This window comes from Tachysurus fulvidraco, chromosome 16, assembly GCF_022655615.1.
Source record: "Tachysurus fulvidraco isolate hzauxx_2018 chromosome 16, HZAU_PFXX_2.0, whole genome shotgun sequence".
In the NCBI taxonomy this organism is placed as follows: Eukaryota; Metazoa; Chordata; class Actinopteri; order Siluriformes; family Bagridae; genus Tachysurus; species Tachysurus fulvidraco.
The window spans coordinates 65,464-84,195 of NC_062533.1; the positions used below are offsets into that span (position 1 = coordinate 65,464).

The 18,732-nt window shown below is 40.6% G+C and overlaps 1 protein-coding gene, 3 non-coding genes and 1 pseudogene across 4 annotated transcripts; all 5 read right to left on the bottom strand.

Moving 5' to 3' along the window:
- Positions 1-20: 20 nt before the first annotated feature.
- Positions 21-94, bottom strand: trnat-ugu. The gene has a single exon. It is a non-coding gene; the product is annotated as a tRNA-Thr (tRNA).
- A 1,019-nt stretch (positions 95-1,113) lies between these two features.
- trnar-ucu lies at positions 1,114-1,203 on the bottom strand. The gene is given in 2 exon segments: positions 1,114-1,149; positions 1,167-1,203. It is a non-coding gene; the product is annotated as a tRNA-Arg (tRNA).
- A 4,417-nt stretch (positions 1,204-5,620) lies between these two features.
- LOC113636879 lies at positions 5,621-5,729 on the bottom strand (annotated as a pseudogene).
- Positions 5,730-5,926: 197 nt separating this feature from the next.
- On the bottom strand, positions 5,927-6,045 carry LOC113636878. The gene has a single exon (XR_003439205.2). It is a non-coding gene; the product is annotated as a 5S ribosomal RNA (ribosomal RNA).
- An 8,996-nt stretch (positions 6,046-15,041) lies between these two features.
- Positions 15,042-18,457, bottom strand: LOC125139042. Its single transcript, XM_047801836.1, has 5 exons — positions 17,637-18,457; positions 16,414-17,486; positions 16,251-16,310; positions 16,091-16,165; positions 15,042-16,001 (listed from the first exon to the last, which is right to left on the bottom strand). The coding sequence occupies exons 1-5, from the start codon at positions 18,446-18,448 to the stop codon at positions 15,451-15,453; spliced, it is 2,571 nt and encodes an 856-aa protein (XP_047657792.1). The 5' UTR covers positions 18,449-18,457; the 3' UTR covers positions 15,042-15,450.
- Between the last annotated feature and the right edge of the window lie 275 nt (positions 18,458-18,732).

Here is an 18,732-nt window from a genome sequence, read left to right on the forward strand (position 1 = left end):
ATTACATCAACAGAAACACCAGGCACTGCCGGAATTTGAACCCAGGATCACCTGTTTACAAGACAGGCACTTTAACCACCTAAGCCACAGCGCCACACCCATCTTTCCTCAGTCTGTCCTGATGCTGCTCATATGTCATGTATCCTGGTATAAATATTATTGTCAAGTGGTAAAATCAATAGGCGGGTTCTCAAAGGCACATGGAGACAGAGAATCGTCACTTTGGCTGGCTCTCCAAGGTACATGTGTTGACTTACCTGCTTGTAACTCTTTGGAATGTTTTCTTCAGAGGCATCTGTTGATTGATTTAGATTGTTTGCTTATTGCTTTGGTAGAAGTTGTCTTTTTACCAGGGTGGTTCTATGATAAAGCCCAAATGGAAAAATATAAAGAGGTGAACTGTTTGCTTTGTCCAGGTGGTGTAAAACATTGAATGGATTATAGAGATGGAATAAGACCTACTTATTCAGGAAACACTTCAACTAACACGTCTTTCCCTATCTTTTGCATTAAAAAAAAACAAACAAAAAAAAACAAACCTTTGACACTTTTTCATTGTAACTTTGAAAAAAATGTTTTAAACTCATGGTATATTAAGTATGTAACCTAGTGAGCCAGTATTAATGTATCCAATGCTAGAGATTTAAGCACTTATGTACGTCACTCTGGATAAGGGCATCTGCCAAATGCTGTTAATGTATAAGTATTTAAACCATCTGTCTAATAAAACTACCTAGACTGTTTTTTGCATAGGGTTCATGGCACCAGTCCAACAGGATGGCTTGTGAAGCTGTGGCTCTATGATTGCTCAGTTTACTCCACCAGCAAAGCAGGCACTGCTGGGATCTCCTGTTTACTAGACAGGCACTTTAATCATATAAGCTCTGTTTCCTCTGTCTAAGTGTGTGCAAGCTTTACTGCAAACATATGCAAGTTATGCAAATGCTTGACCATTTGATGAGTGCACTAAGATCATCATCCTGCAGAGGCATGCATGTTTGTGTCTGAACGCTTCTCCTCCCATCGGCTGCAAACTCGTTTGAATTCTTGAGATATTATTAAGCAGAAACCTAGATCTTATCTCAGAGCAAATAAGTCACAAGTTAAACCAAATGACTCTGATGGGATTCGAACCCAAAACCTTTGAATAACTCGCACAACAAGCCTAGAAGTCCAATGCGCTATCCATTGCGCCACAGAACCTGATGCTGGCATGGGTCTTGGTACATCTTCTCAGCTTCATCCAAATTCATGGAAAAGTCCTCTAAGCTCTCACACACACAATACATCCAACATTAAGAATTGCATCTACTGTTCGATGCAGTATAATAAGTAGAATCCCATAATGACTGCAGTATTGACATGAAATGTCCAAAGCCTCAGTAGCCACTTTTTGCCAAAAGTATTGGCACCCCACCGGGTATTCGTGTCACATGTAGCCCCGCCCCCAAAACTAGCGAAATCAAAAATTTGCTCAACATGGACATGTGACATATCAAAACACTCAGCACATTGAGGGGAACTGCCCCACGGGTATTCTGGTCACGTCACGTGACATCACGTGAGGTCACGTGAAAATTAAAAATTTGCACAACATGGACATGTGACATATCAAAACACTCAGCAGAATGAGGGGAACTGCCCCACGTGTATTCTGGTCACGTGACGTCACGTGTAGCCCCGCCCCCAAAACAAGCGAAATCAAAAATTTGCACAACATGGACGTGACATATCAAAACACTCAGCACATTGAGGGGAACTGCCCCACGGGTATTCTGGTCGCGTCACGTGACGTCATGTGAGGTCACGTGAAAATTAAAAATTTGCACAACATGGACATGTGACATATCAAAACACTCAGCACAATGAGGGGAACTGCCCCACGGGTATTCTACAGGGTACAACCCATTGCATTTAATTTTTGTTACTGCACCATCGTACAAGATCCTAATCCATTTAATAAAATTTTCTCCAAACCCAAACTTCTTTAAAACATCAAATAAGAAGCTATGGTCTACCCTGTCAAATGCTTTCTCAAAGTCTAAACTGATAACAAAACCATCTTTATTCTGCTCGCACATGTATCTTATCAAATCCTTTATACTAATCGTTGTGTCTGCTATATCTCTTCCTTTTACACCGTACACTTGGTTGGTTTTGATTGTGCTCGGCATTACTTCCTTCAGTCTGTTGGCTAAGATTTTGGATAGAATCTTAAAATCAGTATTCAGCATAGTGATTGGTCTGTAGTTCTTAAGATCTGTTTTCTGCCCTTTTTTCTTATATATCAATTTTATAAAGCCCATTCCCATTCTTTGATTCAACTCCCCTTTCTTCAAAATATCTACATATACTTCTTCCAAAATATCAGTTAAAACGTCTTGAAAAACTATATCAAATTCACTCCCCAAACCATCTATTCCGGGACTTTTCTTTTTGTTTAATTCACTTATTGCTCTCTTTATCTCTTCTTCCCTTATCCCTTCATCACATTCTTTTTTGTCCACATCCCCTACTGTTGTTTCTATTTGTTTCAATAGACCCTGTTTCTCTTCTTCATTTACCCCCTCTGCTCTAAACAAATTCTCATAGTATATCTGTATTTCTTTTAATATTTCATCATTTGCTTTAACTGTTCCATTTTCCCCTCTTATTTATTTTATTGTTTCTGCTTTCCCTCTTCTTTTTTCCAGATTCAAGAAAAACTTTGTACATTTTTCCCCCTCCACAATGTATTTTGCCTTACTTCTTAGTCTCGCACCATCATATTTCCTCTCTTCTATCTCACTCAGAATTCCCTTTTATTCCTTTATCCTTTGTATATTGTTCCCATTCTCATTTATCTCCTTTTCCAATTTTCCTCTTATTTCTCTCTCCTTATATCTCTTGTTTCTTTGTATTAGCATGCAGTACTTTACAGTAAACTTTTTGATTAAATATTTCACATTCTCCCACCAAATTCTTATATCCTCAGCGTACATTTCGTTCTCCTTCTCTTCCTCAATAATTTCTTTGACACTTAAAACATAATCTTCATTCTTTAAAATTTCTGTATTTAAGACCCATACTCCTGGCCCCCTTTGTACTGAACTCCAGTCTATTACCATAAAAATTGGTTTATGATCACTTAGGCTCGATTCCACGTATCTGATATTACCGATAAAGCTTTCAATGTTCCTTGTACATAAAACAAAATCAATTCTAGTTTTGCACATAAAATTCCCTACCAACTGCCATCTTGAAAATTCTTTTATTTTTTCATTCCTTTCTCTCCATATATCAATCATGTGCTGTTCTTCCATTAATAGCTTCAGTTCTTTTCTTCCTTTATCAGTTTTAAAAACCATTCCCTCGCCCATGTCAAACTTACTAAAAATGGTATTAAAGTCCCCCATCATCACAATTCCCTTGTAATTTTTTGAAAAAGCTCGTAAGGCACTAAAGTATTCTTTCTTTATGTTTTCTTCCGTTGGCGCATGGACATTAACCACAACTACCACTTTCGCCCCATACTCCATTTGTACAGCCATGCATTTCCCATCTTTATCGCTATACACTGTTTTACACGTTATGCCACTGTTTTCCCTTATTAAAAATGCTACCCCTCTGCCCATCCTATCATCACCATTGTTAAACAACACCTCTCCTTTCCACCTTTTCCTTATTTCTGCCATGTGGCCTTCCTTCCAGTTAGTCTCCTGCAACAAAATCACATCTTCCGCTTTACACATTTCCTTAACTCTCTCAAATTTCCTCACATCCGTTAATCCTCTAGCATTAAAAGTCACAAGTCTTAACAGCATAATGCATATTAGAGCAATAACAGATACCATTTTCTCAGTCCATCTCCATCAAATCCTTTAACGAGACAAATCTGTTCTCAGATTTCACTATGTCTTGTTTAGGGACCTTCTTTCTGGCAACATCCACATTGGGTATCGCTTTTACTGACCTTCTTCTCTTTATTGGTTTTGCTTGTTTGTCCTCCTTTTCTTTTCCCTCTCCCTCTTCCATTCCCGTTTCTCTTTCCTTGCATACTGGATCATCCAATTCCATCACGGTCAGATCATTCTGCAGGCTGTCCGTCAACTCCATTTGAGTCCCGGGGCCTTCGACCTGTTGAATGTCTACCAATGCCTCTTTCCTTTAGTCTTCCTTCTCCACCCCATCCAAAGCGTCTTGCAGACTGTCAGGCAGCGGTAGCTGGGTCCGGATACCCCCGTCCTGTTGTAAGTGATCGTCCTGGTTGTTTTCTGTTTGTCCTTGTTCCACACCTTTGTCCACTGTTTTTCCCCCTTCTGGTTTTGTTGTTCCATCCTCCTCTAGTCGCTCACTGTCCTGTTCATGCACCTGCCCATCCACCTGCTGGCCATTCTCCTCCTCCTCCTTCTCATTTCTCATCCAACACTCACACTTATTCAAAGGCAGATTGCAATCCGGGCACGTTACTGCATTGCAGTCCCTTGCAAAATGCCCTCTCTCCTCACACTTGAAACATTTAAAGTCCAGGCAATCCTTCACCATGTGATCCGGACTCATGCACTGCCGGCAGGTCTTCACCTGATGGCTGTGTACAACCCGGAAGTACTGTGGGCCTTCTGCTGTTTACATCTTTGTGCTGTAGGGTAGAGAGGCAACTTCTTTCGGGAACCGCGTTTTCACGAATCTCGTCCCATCCTCGATGTTGGTGCCCGGATACACTCTCCTTTTTAGCTTTGATATAGGGAAGACTCCCCATCCCTCCAATTTTTTAACAATTTCATCGTCCACCATATAGACAGGCAGATGCATAAAGGAGACCACATAATAACTGTTTTGCAGTTTTTTTACCTCACAGTTGGTACCTTGGATCACCAGACCCTCCAAGAGTAGCTCAGTGTCCTTTTCTTGTTCTAGGGTGACCTCATACTCCTTGTTTTGCTTAGGTCGCACAGCAAGAATCTTCCCCTCACCAATCCTCTCTGTTACTGCTTTTATCAGGTCAGATACTCTCATCTCGTTGAAATGTCCCGCATCCACCGTCACTGTTGCTTCCTTCAGGTAAATCCTATCTGTAACTACATTCTTTATTTTTTGGTTAACTTCTTTAGCAACTCGTCGTCGTTTAACCAGTCCATCATCAGTTATCATGTGAACTTCCTCTGGCATAGCCATTCCCAGCACCGAAGATCTGTCCATTACAAACAAATAAATAACAAAAAAAACAGGGTTAACCCAAAATCCCTCCCAACCAGCTAAAGCTGCTGGGAGGATGAGTGTAATCAAAACAAAATAAAATAAAATAAAAAATCACTGAAAAAATAAAGACAAAAATGAAAACAATACAAACAAAAACAGGGTGTGGTGAGCCTCTCTCATCTACTGCAGCCAAACACTTCCTGTGACCACCAGAGGGCGTTCTCAGAGTGGAATGGCCGTAAGCCAGAGGAAAGATGGAATGGAACCCATTTATAAATTGTTTGTTTTTTCTTTTTCCCTATTTATTTATTTATTTATTTATTTATGTTTATTTATTGTAATTTTTGTTTTCTATCAAAACATTAGCTACAGGGTATGAATATTAAGATGTTGTTGTTGTTAGAGAATTCAAATTGTAAAGTAAATGAATGCCTGTGTCAAAAGCTTACAGCACCTGGTATTCCCAGGCAGTCACCTATCCAAGTACTAACCAGGCCCGACTCTGCTTAGCTTCCGAGATCAGGCATTCTCAGAGTGGAAAGGCCGTAAGCTTGAGGATAGATGGAATGGAACCCATTTATAAATTGTTTGTTTTTTCTTTTTTCCTATTTCTTATTTCTTTCTTTCTTTCTTTCTTTCTTTCTTTATTGTAATTGTTGTTTTCTATCAAAATATTAGCTACAGGGTATGAATATTAAGATGTTGTTAGAGAATTCAAATAGTAAAGTAAATGAATGCCTATGTCAAAAGCTTACAGCACCTGGCATTCCCAGGCAGTCGCCTATCCAAGTACTAACCAGGCCCGACTCTGCTTAGCTTCCGAGATCAGACGAGATCGGGCATTCTCAGAGTGGAATGGCCATAAGCGAGAAGAAAGATGGAATGGAACCCATTTATAAATTGTTTGTTTTTTTCTTTTTTTTCTTTTCTTTTATTTGTTGTTTTCTATCAAAATATTAGCTACAGGGTATGAATATTAAGATGAGATGTTGTTTTTAGATAATTCAAATAGTAAAGTAAACTAGATTTGGAAAGTTCGTTGCGACAAACTTCGATGTTGGCTTTGACGGTGCAAGTATTCGCAAAGGCTGGTGCTTTTTGGAGGCGAGTGGACAGAAAGATTGTGATAGCTACTGACCGCTAGGGTGCGAGTACTTTTGGAGGTAAGCGGACATGAGCACGTGACGTGATCCAAATACCTGTGAGGCAGTTCCCCTCATTGTGCTGAGTGTTTTGATATATAACATGTCCATGTTGTGCGAAGTTTTTTATTTTCACTTGACGTCACGTGACTGCCCCACTTGATGTGACCCCACATGAGCTGCCCCACATGACGTGACCAGAATACCCGTGTGTTTTGATAACAAATGTACATTAGTAAATGTACATGCACCAGTGGAGGAGAAGGAAAAGAAAGAGTTTTTTTAATATTTTAAGAAATGTTGTAAAGAAGTACAAAGAAATAATAATGATGGGGGATTTTAACATGGTTTTTAGTAAACAAGATATGGCTGAAGGAATGGTTTTTAAAACTGATATAGGAAGAAAAGAATTAAAAGCACTAATTGAGGAAAAGAATATAATAGATGTGTGGAGAGAAAGAAATGAAAAGAAAAAAGAATTTTCAAGGTGACAAATAGTGGGGCCAGTTTGTATGCCAAACCAGAATTGACTTTGTTTTATGTACAAGAAATGTGGAGAATTTTATAGAAAAGATTAAGTATGAAGAAATAAGTTTTACTGATCATAAGTTTTTATTTTTTAAGTTGGATTGGACTGAAATGCAAAGAGGACCGGGAGTATGGATTTTAAATACACAGATTTTAAAGAATGAAGATTATGTTGCAAAGGTTAAAGAAATTATAGAAAAAGAAAAGGAAAATGGAATGTATGAAGAGAATAAGAGAATATGGTGGGAGAATGCAAAGTTTTTAATCAAGAAGTTCTCTATCAAATATTGTAGTTTAATAGAGAGATGCAAAGGATACAAAGAAAGAGAAATGAAGGAAAGTTTGGAAAAGGAATTAAATAAAGAAAATAAGGACATACAAAAGATAAAGGAAGTAGAGGGGAAACTGAAAGAAATGGAAGAAAAAGAATATGAGGGGGCGAGTCTAAGAAGCAAAGCAAAATATGCAGTGGAGGGAGAAAAATATACAAAAAAAGTACAAAGTTCTTTTTTGATCTGGAAAAAGGGGAGGGAAAGCTGAAACAATAAAAGAAATAAGAGGGAAAAATTGTAGAAGGAAATAAAAAGATTTTAGAAGAAATAAAAGATTTTTATGAGGATCTGTTTAGTGCAAGGGGTGTGGAGGACGAGGAAAAAAAGAAAATGTTGAATCAGATAAAAGCAAAAGTAAGTGAAGAAGATAAAAAAGACTCTGACCAGGAAATCAAAGAAGAAGAGATTGAAAGAGCAATAAATCAACTGAATAAAAAGAAAAGTCCAGGAATAGATGGGTTGGGGACTGAATTTTATGTATGTTTTAAAGAAGTGTTAAAGATTTTAAATGAGGTTTTTAAAGACATTTTCGAAAAGAGAGAACTTAATGAAATAAAAGGATGGGGCTGATGAAACTGATATGTAAAAGGAAAGGAGAAAAAGTAGATTTAATAAGCTACCGACCGATCACAATGTTGAACACAGATCTTAAGTAATGCCCCGTATAATTAAAACAAATCAAGCATATGGAGTAAAAGGAAGAGATATAGCCGACACAACAATGAGTATAAGAGACACAATTTGGTACATGAAAGGAAAAAATGAAGAGGGATATGTAATAAGTTTGGATTTCGAAAAGGCTTTTGATAGGGTTGAGCACAGGTATTTATTTGAGATTTTAAGGAGTTTTGGTTTTGGAGAGAATTTCATTAAATGGATTGAGATTTTATATAAAGGGGCACTAACAAGAATTAACAGATTGTTTTAAAATACGTTCAATAAGACAGGGTTGTCCGCTCTCTGCATTACATTTACATTTTCGCATGTGACAGACCCCTTATCCAGAACGACGCACATAAGTGCTTAAATCTCTAACATTGAATACATTAATGCTAGTTCACTAGGTTACATACTTAAGATACCATGAGTTTAAAACATTTGTTCAAAGTTACAATGGAAAAGTGTCAAAGGTTTGTTTTTTTTTTGGTTTTTTTTTTTTTGAATGCAAAAGATAAGGAAAGAAGTGCTAGTTGAAGTGTTTCCTGAATAAGTAGGTCTTCAACTGCCGCTTGAAAATAGCCAGTGATTCAGCTGTCCGGACCTCTAGGGGAAGTTCATTCCACTACCTTGGTGCCAGAAAAGAGAAGAGTCTTGTAGTATACTTGCCTCTTACCCTGAGAGATGGTGGAACCAGTCGAGCAGTGCTGGTAGATCGGAGGTTGCAGGGTGCAGTGCGAGGAATGATGAGGGCTTTGAGGTAAGAGGGAGCTGGTCCATTTTTGACTTTGTAGGCCAGAATCAGTGTTTTGATTCGGATGCATGCAGCTACCGGAAGCCAGTGGAGGGATTGCAGCAGTGGGGTGGTATGCGAGAACTTTGGAAGGTTGAAAACAAGCCGGGCAGCTGTATTTTGATTCTTTTGCAGAGGACGGATTGAGTTCATAGGTAGACCTGCCAGCAGTGCATTGCAGTAAATTTGACAGTTGATTGTCCATGGTTACCCCAAGGTTGCGAGCTGTGGCTGAAGGGGAGATCAGATCGTTGTGCAAGGATATAGCAAGATCATGACCTGGGGATGAATCACCTGGGATGAACAGCAGTTCAGTTTTGCTAGGATTGAGCTTTAACTGATGAGCAGTCATCCATGATAAAGTTGTGTATCATCAGCATAGCAGTGGTAAGAGAACCCATGTGATGAAATAACTTCACCAAGAGAGTGAGTATACAGGGAGAAAAGAAGAGGACCAAGTACTGAGCCCTGTGGGACGCCAGTGGAGAGTCTGTGTGCAGCAGATGTCACTCCCCTCCATGTTACCTGATATGAGCGTCCTTCCAGGTAGGAAGCAAACCATTCCCAAGCTGATCCGCAAATCCCAAGACTCTTGAGGGTGGATAAGAGAGTCTTGTGGTTGACCGTATCAAACGCTGCTGAAAGGTCAAGGAGGATAAGGATGGATGACCGTTTGGCTGATCTAGCAGCACGTAGCTTCTCAGAGACATCCAAAAGGGCTGTATCTGTAGAGTGAGCTGCTTTCAAGCCAGACTGTTTGGGATCTTGGAGGTTGTTCTGTGAGAGATAGACAGACAGTTGATTATAGACAATGCGTTCAAGAATTTTTGAAAGAAATGAGAGAAGTGATACCGGTCTGTAGTTACTGATGTCTGATGGATCCAGAGCAGGTTTCTTTAGGATGGGAATAACCCTTGCTCTCTTGAAAGTAGTTGGTACCTGACCAGATGCTATGGATCTATTGACGATAGTGGAAATGAAGGGCAAGAGGTCTTGTGAGATGGTCTGGAGCATAGTGGTAGGGAGTGGATCCAATGGGCAGGTGGTAGGATTGCAGGACTGGATGAGTTGTAAAATATCTTCTGCTGCTACACTTGAGAAATGTGACAACGAAGGTGTAGGGGAATGCATACTCTGAGATGTAAGTGCAGTCGGGGCTGAAGTGAAGGTCCGGCAGATTTCCTCAATCTTCTCCTGGTAGAAAGAAGCAAAGTCTTCTGCAGTTAGGGAGGATGAAGAAGGTGGAGCCGGGGGGCTGAGCAGAGAAGAGATGATGTTGTGGAATTTCCGAGGGTCATGTGAGGAAGCTTCAAGCTTTTCCTTGTAGAAGGAAGTCTTGGCAGAAGTCACATCTGAGCAGAACTTGACAAGAAGTGTTCTGTAAAAATCAAGATCTGCATCAAGTTGTGATTTCTTCCACTTTCTCTCTGATGATCTTAGCTCTCTTTGATTGTTGCGCAGCACATCTGAAAGCCTAGGAGCAGAACAAGAAGTTTTCTTGGGTTTAGTGAACATAGGGCATAGGAGGTCCATAGTTGAGGAAAGAGATGACAGGAAAGTATCTGTGGCTGAGTCCGAGGGTAGTGAGAAAAAAGACTCAGGATCAGGAAGGGAAGAAAGAGTGCCAGAAGCTACAGATGAAGGGGAGACAGAGTGAAGGTTGTGGGGGTAAGAGCGAGGGGGTGAGAGGTAGTTTTAGGTAGGATAGGTAGAGTGATGGTGAAGGATACCAGGTGATGATCAGAGACATGTAGTGGGGTAGCAGTCACGTCTGTAGCTGGAGAAGGAAGGATGAAAACCAGGTCCAGGACATTGCCTCCTTTGTGTGTGGGGATGTAGCTGTTGAGTGTGAGGGTGAATGAGTCAAGAAGAGACAGGAGGGAAGACAGCTTGTCAGAGGGGAGGTTGAAGTCACCAAGCACTGTCAGGGGGGAGCTATTGGAAGGGAAAGCACTAAGCAGTGAGTCCATTTCTTCCAGGAAGTCTCCTAGGGGACCAGGAGGGCGGTAGACAACAATGATAACAAGGTTGATTGGAGAGGTAACTGAAATGGCATGGAATTCAAAAGAAGAGATGGTTAAATGAGACAAGAGGAGAGGTGTAAAGCACCATCTCCATGACAACAATAAACCTGTACCACCACCCCTGCCTGTTTCTCTTGGTGAGTGAGAGAAAGCATAGGCAGAGGATAAAGCAGCTGGTGTAGCAGTGTTCTGTGGGGATATCCAGGTATCTGTTAATGCAAGGAAATCAAAGGAGTAATGGGAAGTTAGAGCAGAGATAAAATCAGCTTTCTTTACAGCAGACTGACAATTCCAGAGCCCACCTACCACCATTGTTTGAGAGTTACACAACAGAGGAGGATTGGCAATTAGAGAAAAAGAAGGAATAATAGGGATTAAAATTGAAGAAAATAATTCAGAGGGGAAAGTTTTTCAGTATGCTGATGATACGACGATAATTGAAAAAGACAAAGCAAGTGTTAAGGAAGTAATGAATGTTGTAAAAGAATATTGTAGAGGGTCTGGGAGTAAAGTAAATGAGGATAAAACGGTATATAGGAGATTTGGTAAAGCTATGGTTTTAACGGATTGTTTTAATTTCAAGGAAGTGAAATAAATGAGGATTTTAGGAGTTTTAATGGGGAAGAATGAGAAGAAAGTAAGAGATGAAATGTGGGAGCAAATTGTAACAGATATAGAGAGGTTGAATTTTTGGAAATTAAGAAATTTAAATTTAAAGGGGAAAGTTTCAAAATTGAATGTTTTAATGGTTTCTAAACTTTGGTATGTTTTATATGTTTCTGAAATGCCTTTATGGACAGAACAGAGGTTGAAGAGATGTTTTTTTTTACTTTTTATGGGAGGGGAAACCTGCAAGAATTGCACTTAACACGATTGTAGGGGCGGTGGTAAAGTGAGGCTTGGGGTTAATGGATGTGGAACAACGAAAATATGCTATGAGAGTGAAAATTGTGAAGAAATACCTTAATGAAGAGCACAAAACTGAGTGGAAGAAAACAATGAATTACGTTTTAAACAAATGTGGGGATTTTAACATGGGGGGTGGAATTTTAGGATGAAAACAAAAAATTGGATGACGGAAGGATTACCTGTGTTTTATAGAGAAATTTTTATTGCTTGGGGAAAGTTTTAAACGAAAATTGAGTATGATCCACATGGGAGGGAAAACATTTTAAATCAACCTCTGTTCTTAAATAACAACATTTTAAAACAAGGGAAAGAAATATTTCTTAAGAAGTGGATGGACGCGTGCATAACGAGAGTGAAGCCGCCTTCACACTGCACACGACAAACGACCGCCGGTAAACCGGAAGACATTCATTTCCTATGGAGAGTCGCAAGGTCGCTGCATGAGGTGTCGACCATCTGCGGATCCGTAATTTTCGGATCCGTTTTGAGCGTTGGATCCGTTAAAAAATTTGAACTTTTGCGACTACACCGCATCCGATATGCCGACCGGATGTGATGTATTCCAATGTTGTCCAATCAGGTTCGTGTGTGCGAGGTGATAAGAATTATTAAAAAGTATTAACATAAACTTTAGTAATTTTTTAAACTTTATCCAAAACAATCTTTTTGTTTTAAATACATTGTTATTGATAAAAAAGTAATAAATTATTAATATTTATATTGTGTTATGATATGTGTTATGATATGTATTATTTTTAATGTTGTTCCCATGTTTCTGGATTGCATTGATTGTTTGTACTCCTAACTTCATTCACCATGATAAATGCTAATTAAGTTAATTTAGCCCATTTCGGTAACACGCTTCCATGCTTCATATTCCTGTAAGCATCTCTGTATGATTCAAGAGTTGGATCATAAAGTAACGGGTGTTCGGAGACCGCGAGAATCACGCTTCTCTCCCATGTTGACGTCTGCACGATCATATTGCACATTACGTGCGACTGTCACTAGGTGGCCAAATCCGACAGCCGTGTCCGTTTGTCGTGTGCAGTGTGAAGGCCGCTTGTGAGATGTTTTGTATGAGTTTAAAGAAGGTTTTTTACCAACACGTTATTGTAGATGCAATGGAAGTAGCGAAAGAAGAGTACAATAAACAAGAAATTGCAAACAAATATGGAATCATTAAAAATGCAATACCGATAGTGTGGATTGAAAGAATAGAGTGTATGGAAGAAGAGCAAAAAAAAAAAAAAAACATTTACGTGAAATTGGGGGAAAAATTGTGTGATTTTAAAGAATGTAGAATTTAAAGAATGTACTTATTGCGTTTTTAGAGATGGTGTTTTTAAAGAACCGATTATAAATAAGAACTGGGTGGAAAAATTCAAAAATTTAAAAGAAGAGTGTATATGGAGAAACATGAGGGGAAAATGTGTGGAGACAAAGTTGGAATGTTTGGAGTATTTTATAAGACATAAAGTGGTTTTTACTGAGTCTATTTTAAATAAAATTGGGATGGAACAAAATACTATGTGTAAAGTGTGCCAAGAAAAGGAAGAGGGGATTTTGCATATGTTTTTATATTGTAAAGAACTGGAGGATTTTTTAAGCAAATGCAAATGTGTGATTAAAGATTTGACAGTGGAGTGGGATGAAAATGTAATGTAATGGAACAGAGTGGTGATTTTTGGTTGGGAAAAGAAGTGTCAAAACAAGAAGTTTATAAATCTGTGGATAATGTTGATGAAAAGTGCAATATGCGAGAGAAGAATTGTGGCTAAAAAGGACAAAATTGTGTTGGAGGTTTGGAATGTGTTTAAAAGGAAATTAGAAGTGTACATTGAAAGTCTATATGTGTATTTTAAATCTGAAAAAATGCTGGATGCCTTTTATCATGTTTTTACACCACAAGTTTGTTGTGTTTTAAAAGAACTAACGTGGAAACTGCCGGGGAGTGTAAGGAGAATTCTAAAGTATTTATGTAGATGTACGGTGTATGGAAAATGTGTGAGGTGTGGATGGGGAGACTGTTTTTCCGCCCAGTTCCAACTCTAAGAAGGCCAAGACGTCTTGGACAAAAGTGGCACTGCTCTCAACTTGCCTGTGTTTTGATTCCTCGATGGGGAGGTTGCTTTATAGTTCCAACTGTAAGAAAGCCAAGACTTCTCTGATAAAAAGCAGCAACTTGATCCTAATTAGTATAACGGTACAGGTTTGACAGAAGCAGCACTGCCAAGCCAGAAGACTCAATCAGAGAGCAAGATGCCTCATCTATTGATTTGAACCCTTATCCTGGCACCCTATTTTGGGCTTTTAACTTGCACTCGATGGGAAGGTTGCTTTGTAGTTCCAACTGTACCAAAACCAAGACCTCACTGACAAAAGCAGCAAATTGATCCTAGTTAATGGAATGGAACAGGTTGAACAGAAGCAGCACTGCCAAGCCCCAAGACTCAATCAGAGAGCAAGATGCCGCACAGTTTGATTTGATCACTTAACCTGGCACCCTATTTTTTAGCATTTACCTTGCACTGCTAAGCCAGAAAACTCAATCAGAGAGCAATATGTCACACGGGTTGATTTGATTCTTTAACCTGGCTTCTTATTTTCGGCATTTAACTTGCAATCGTTGGGGAGGTTGCTTTGTAGTTCAAACTGTAACAAACCTGGCACCCTATTTTCAGACCAGGGTTTGATTTCCCGACGGGGAGGCTGCTTTTCCGCCCAGTTCCAACTCTAAGAAGGCCAAGACGTCTTGGACAAAAGTGGCACTGCTCTCAACTTGCCTGCGGAAGACCGTGTTTTGATTCCTTGATGGGGAGGTTGCTTTATAGTTCCAACTGTAACAAAGCCAAGACTTCTCTTACAAAAGCAGCAAATTAATCCTAGTTAATATAATGGAACAGGTTTGACAGAAGCAGCACTACCAAGCCAGGAAACAATCAGAGAGCAAGATGCTACACTGATTGATTTGATCCCTTATCCTGGCACCCTATTTTCGGCATTTAACTTGCACTGGGACAAGCGCAGTCTAGTCCCAGTTGCCGGCAGCCTTCAACTTTCAGGACAGGTATTCCTCGTTAGTACGTGGAGGCAAGAGGTGTGTTTTTGGAACAGAGTGCCAGCCAATCAAATTGAAGCATTTTTCCTGCTCTCCCAGGCGCTAAATGTATGTCACGGTCAATTTTTTTTTTTTATTTAAATGTTTGTTTAGACCCTGGTTTGAATCCCACTCAGTGCAACTTTAAAAAATATTCTACACACTACTTTGTGAAGTTTAAACACAAATACATATATCTAACACATTTATAATAATATATAACGAATTAAGTGAGACACACAACATCAAAGAAATCAGTGGTAATCATTTTGTTTATTTGGCATTCTAAACACTTTAAAGGAGTAAAACACTAGAAAAATACACATAAGACTGCATATATACATATTAATGCAACATTAAATAAAGAGAAAATATATTTACAAAAGTTTACTGCAGGTGAAAGGAAATTTACAACATTTATTTTTATTTTCTTTTTTCTGCCACCCATCTCTGTTTTTCCATATCATAAAATGCAGACTTCTTAAACTCCTTCCAGGTCATTTCTTTTTCCATCCCCTGGTGCTGGTAAATGGAAAAGACTTTTGAAGGAGAGTATATATATTTCCCAGGAATACCAGGGAAGTCTGTATGTAGGTGTGGACTGTTTGGGCCCTGCTTTTGTTCCATCTTACAAAAACTACACAGGCGTCCAACACAGTGTACTTCAGGCCTCTTGCGCTTTTGCGTTCTTTTCTCCTCCACCTGTTTCTTTGTGGACGCAAGTTCTCTCTGAAAGAACTCGGTTTCCATAAAGTCTTGAAATGGCATTCTGGGGTTTGTTAGTCCTTCACCACTGTAAGCTTTGAAGACCTTTGTAGAGCAGTAGAAATATCTGACAGGGCCTTGTTGATAAAAAAAAGTGGACAGAGGAGCCATCATTCTCATAGCGAGACTTTGGCTGTCCACAGGCAAGACACATCTTTGCAGGGTGCAGAGTTACCACTGGCACACTGGTAGTTCCACTTCCCTCTGTCAACGAGTGCCAGAGTTGCTGTCGTTCCTGCAGTTTTTCTGGACTTGTGTTTAATGCAGTAGTGGTGTTCAGCAGTTTGGCCAAGTGCTTGACATACTGTGATATGTGCAGTCTTGTGGTTGGATGAAGCATGCTGTTGGGGTCAGTACAGGAGCTGTGGACCATTGCTGCACACTCCTGATCCACAAGCTTTAGCATGTCCTTCTTCCCATGTTGCTTATTCAACAAGCGGTCAATGGCCTCCTTCATTGGCGCTGTCCAATGTTTGTGATCCAGCACGAACACCCTTCCACCAGTCTTCACCGGTCCAGTGCGGGTACTAGAAGGTGAGGCCAGCATGGGCAGGGGTGGTGTGTATGTGGTTTCTACATAAAAGAAATCAAACAGAATCAATCTTCGTGCCCCAAAATACATTTTAACAGTGTTTGATAAAATCTGTTCATCTGTAATTTACCTGGCTTTGACCCAGGTTCTGCATGGGCACCATGAGATGAGGACAGTGATGGCAAAGGCAGCGTCCCGGTGCATTCTACAAGTTAAGCATAGTTTTATGGGTAAGGGAAAAAAAACAAAGGCAGTAGGAGCACAAAATTGTTCACCCGTCAAAAGGTTACCTGGTTCTGACTGTAGTTCCAAATGGGCACTATCCAGTGAAGAATGCAAGGGAGCAAATTCTACAAAAACAAAAAAAAGCATCAAGAATGTTGCTACAATTAATAAATGTATAATAACAATGTCTTGTTTATTCTTAAGTCTATTCATCTTTAAAATATCTACCTGACACTAGCTGAGGACTTGAAGTCACATCAAGCTCAACAGGATGGTCTGCAGACTGGGCAGTGGGCGTGCTTCCTTGATCAGCTGGACTGAAAGCTTGAGTGGTCTTGCTCTTGTGCTTTTTTTCCCAGTCCAGCAAAATAGGGCGACATCCAGGTTCCACATACTCCAGCCAAAACCTCTCTCCAGTGTCTTTGGAGCACACCTGAAGGACAGGATATTTTGCCGTTCCTAACACCCTTGTTGAAGCTGTATTAAGATCGCCAATTAGCGACGGATCAAAGACTCCCGGAAGCCAAACACCTGGTATTTTCAGATCCACCAGACGCTGAAAGTTCCAGCGTGCCACTCCGATCATGCTCTGGGCTTGAAACAATTCAGAGGAAACACGTGTGCCAGTGACCCAATGAGCCTGGTGAAAGTGGTAGCCCTCCTGCTGAGAAGTTCCTCTTATTGGAATCCACACATCAACTTTAGCCCCCTCACCCTGTACGTGATTTAGTTGAATTGTTCCACCATGTCTGTACAGGATCTCACCAGACACCTCAGGATCACTGATACAGCCTCTCAGGATGTCAACACGTTGAATGCGCCATGTCTTCAGCATAGAGGGTTTGTACAGGGGAACACCATTTGGATCGGACGCCAAATAGAAGAGCTTCATGACACCTTCCACCCTCTTGTGAAGTTCGTCCAGCTGAGGGATCTTTGTTCTGCAGTGTTCCCGAATGTGTTGCTTGGTGGGGTTGGCAGGCTGAATCCCACAAAATGCATAGGCATTCTTTAGCTTCTGCATGTCCTCCAGATCTACTACACAGAAAGCGGCAGACAAGAACTTGGAGCTGTACAGGGCGTGATGCTCTGATACACATTCGCGAAGTAAGCGCCTCAGACAGTGAAATAGATCAAGTTTGATCACTATGTTCTTGTCGAATTGGGACCTTGACACACATGTGTTTTGGAGAACACCAGATGTTGCCTCCAGAATAACGGTATCCACTGTCTGCCAAGCATCCCAGTTCAGGTGTTCTGATTTTTCAGGGTCTGGCACTCTGTATGCTGCACAGCAGTCCCTGAAAACACAACATAAAAGTGTAGCTGTGAACATTAATTCTGCTGTATCAAAGAAACAAAACACAAATCAGTCAAGATGTAATTAGTCATCCTTGCACGCCATTGTATCTAGTCTTTATATATGAATTGTGTGACATGTAATGTCTCACCTGTCTATCCACTGGTACTGTGCCTTCTCTACTCCTGCCATCCTGTACCGATTAGCCAGCCCCTGGTACATGGGTTCTAATGACTTTTCCTTCTCAGACTGCACCATCACCCATGATACGACCATCCAGTGTTCGTTCATGATGGCATATGATGACATAGTGCCAGACGTAAATGTGACTTTCCTGGCCACCTTTCGGGTGTGGTCTGAGCGGAATGCTTGCCCAAAGGTTCCCAGTAAAAGCTTTGTAATGGCTTCCTTCTGGCGCTGGTACTCATGGAGGAGGCAGTCAGTAAGGTAGTGAGCAGACACAGACAGGCCACTCCATCCATCAATATCATCATAATCACCGAAGGGAGCAGGCTGAGTTTCCTTTCTCGTGAAACCGGTGATGCTCGTCTGCCCGTACTTGCCTGCCTCAGAGTCGAGGACACTCGGCCAAGCCAGAAGGTAGGCCAAGTTCGCACGCTCGCATTTAAGGTGCATCATTTCCATCACCTGGTTGGCCATGTCCGTGGGCGATTTACCTGTACGCCGTAGCTCATCCAACAGAGACTTACAGATGGCTTTCTTATAAGTAAGAACCGCAGGCAGTAAATTAGTAAAGCTTTTGGGGAGCTTTTCCAGCCACTGTGGGTTGTCTGCATACCATCGTTTTATGCAGACTTTGCAACACAATCGTGATGAGAACAGGTAGTACTGACCTGTGAGGCCCACGATCACATGAGGCCTACCAAATCCAGCAGACGTAACCTTTGTCTGCCTACACCCGTCAATGCATGGCAGAGCATAGCTATTCCTTAGTCTAGCCATCAAGGTGTCATTTTCAGTCTTCCAAATAAAAAATGGAGGAAGTTGGAAATATTTGGGGGATGGTAAATAAGAGATGGTGTCGATCAGTTCTGGCTGAGGAGGCAAACGCCACAGAGACACTGTCTTCATGGGGTTGCTCACAGGGGGTGAGCCTGGCCATAGACCCATGGATTCCAGCTCTGTCTTCATCCAGATCTTCTGCTGATGCGAACACTTCCAGTAACAGACATCGTAATCGTAGTCAAGAGGTTGTGGAGGAGGGCCTCTAGAAACAGCTGTAAAAA

Coding starts and splice junctions, on each gene's coding strand:
- LOC125139042 (XM_047801836.1), bottom strand. CDS start 18,448: ATGGCTAGACTAAGGAATAGCTATGCTCTGCCATGCATTGACGGGTGT. Junction 16,311..16,413: donor AAGTCCTCAGCTAGTGTCAG/GTAGATATTTTA, acceptor TTGTTTTTGTAG/AATTTGCTCCCTTGCATTCT. Junction 16,002..16,090: donor AGAACCTGGGTCAAAGCCAG/GTAAATTACAGA, acceptor TCTTTTATGTAG/AAACCACATACACACCACCC.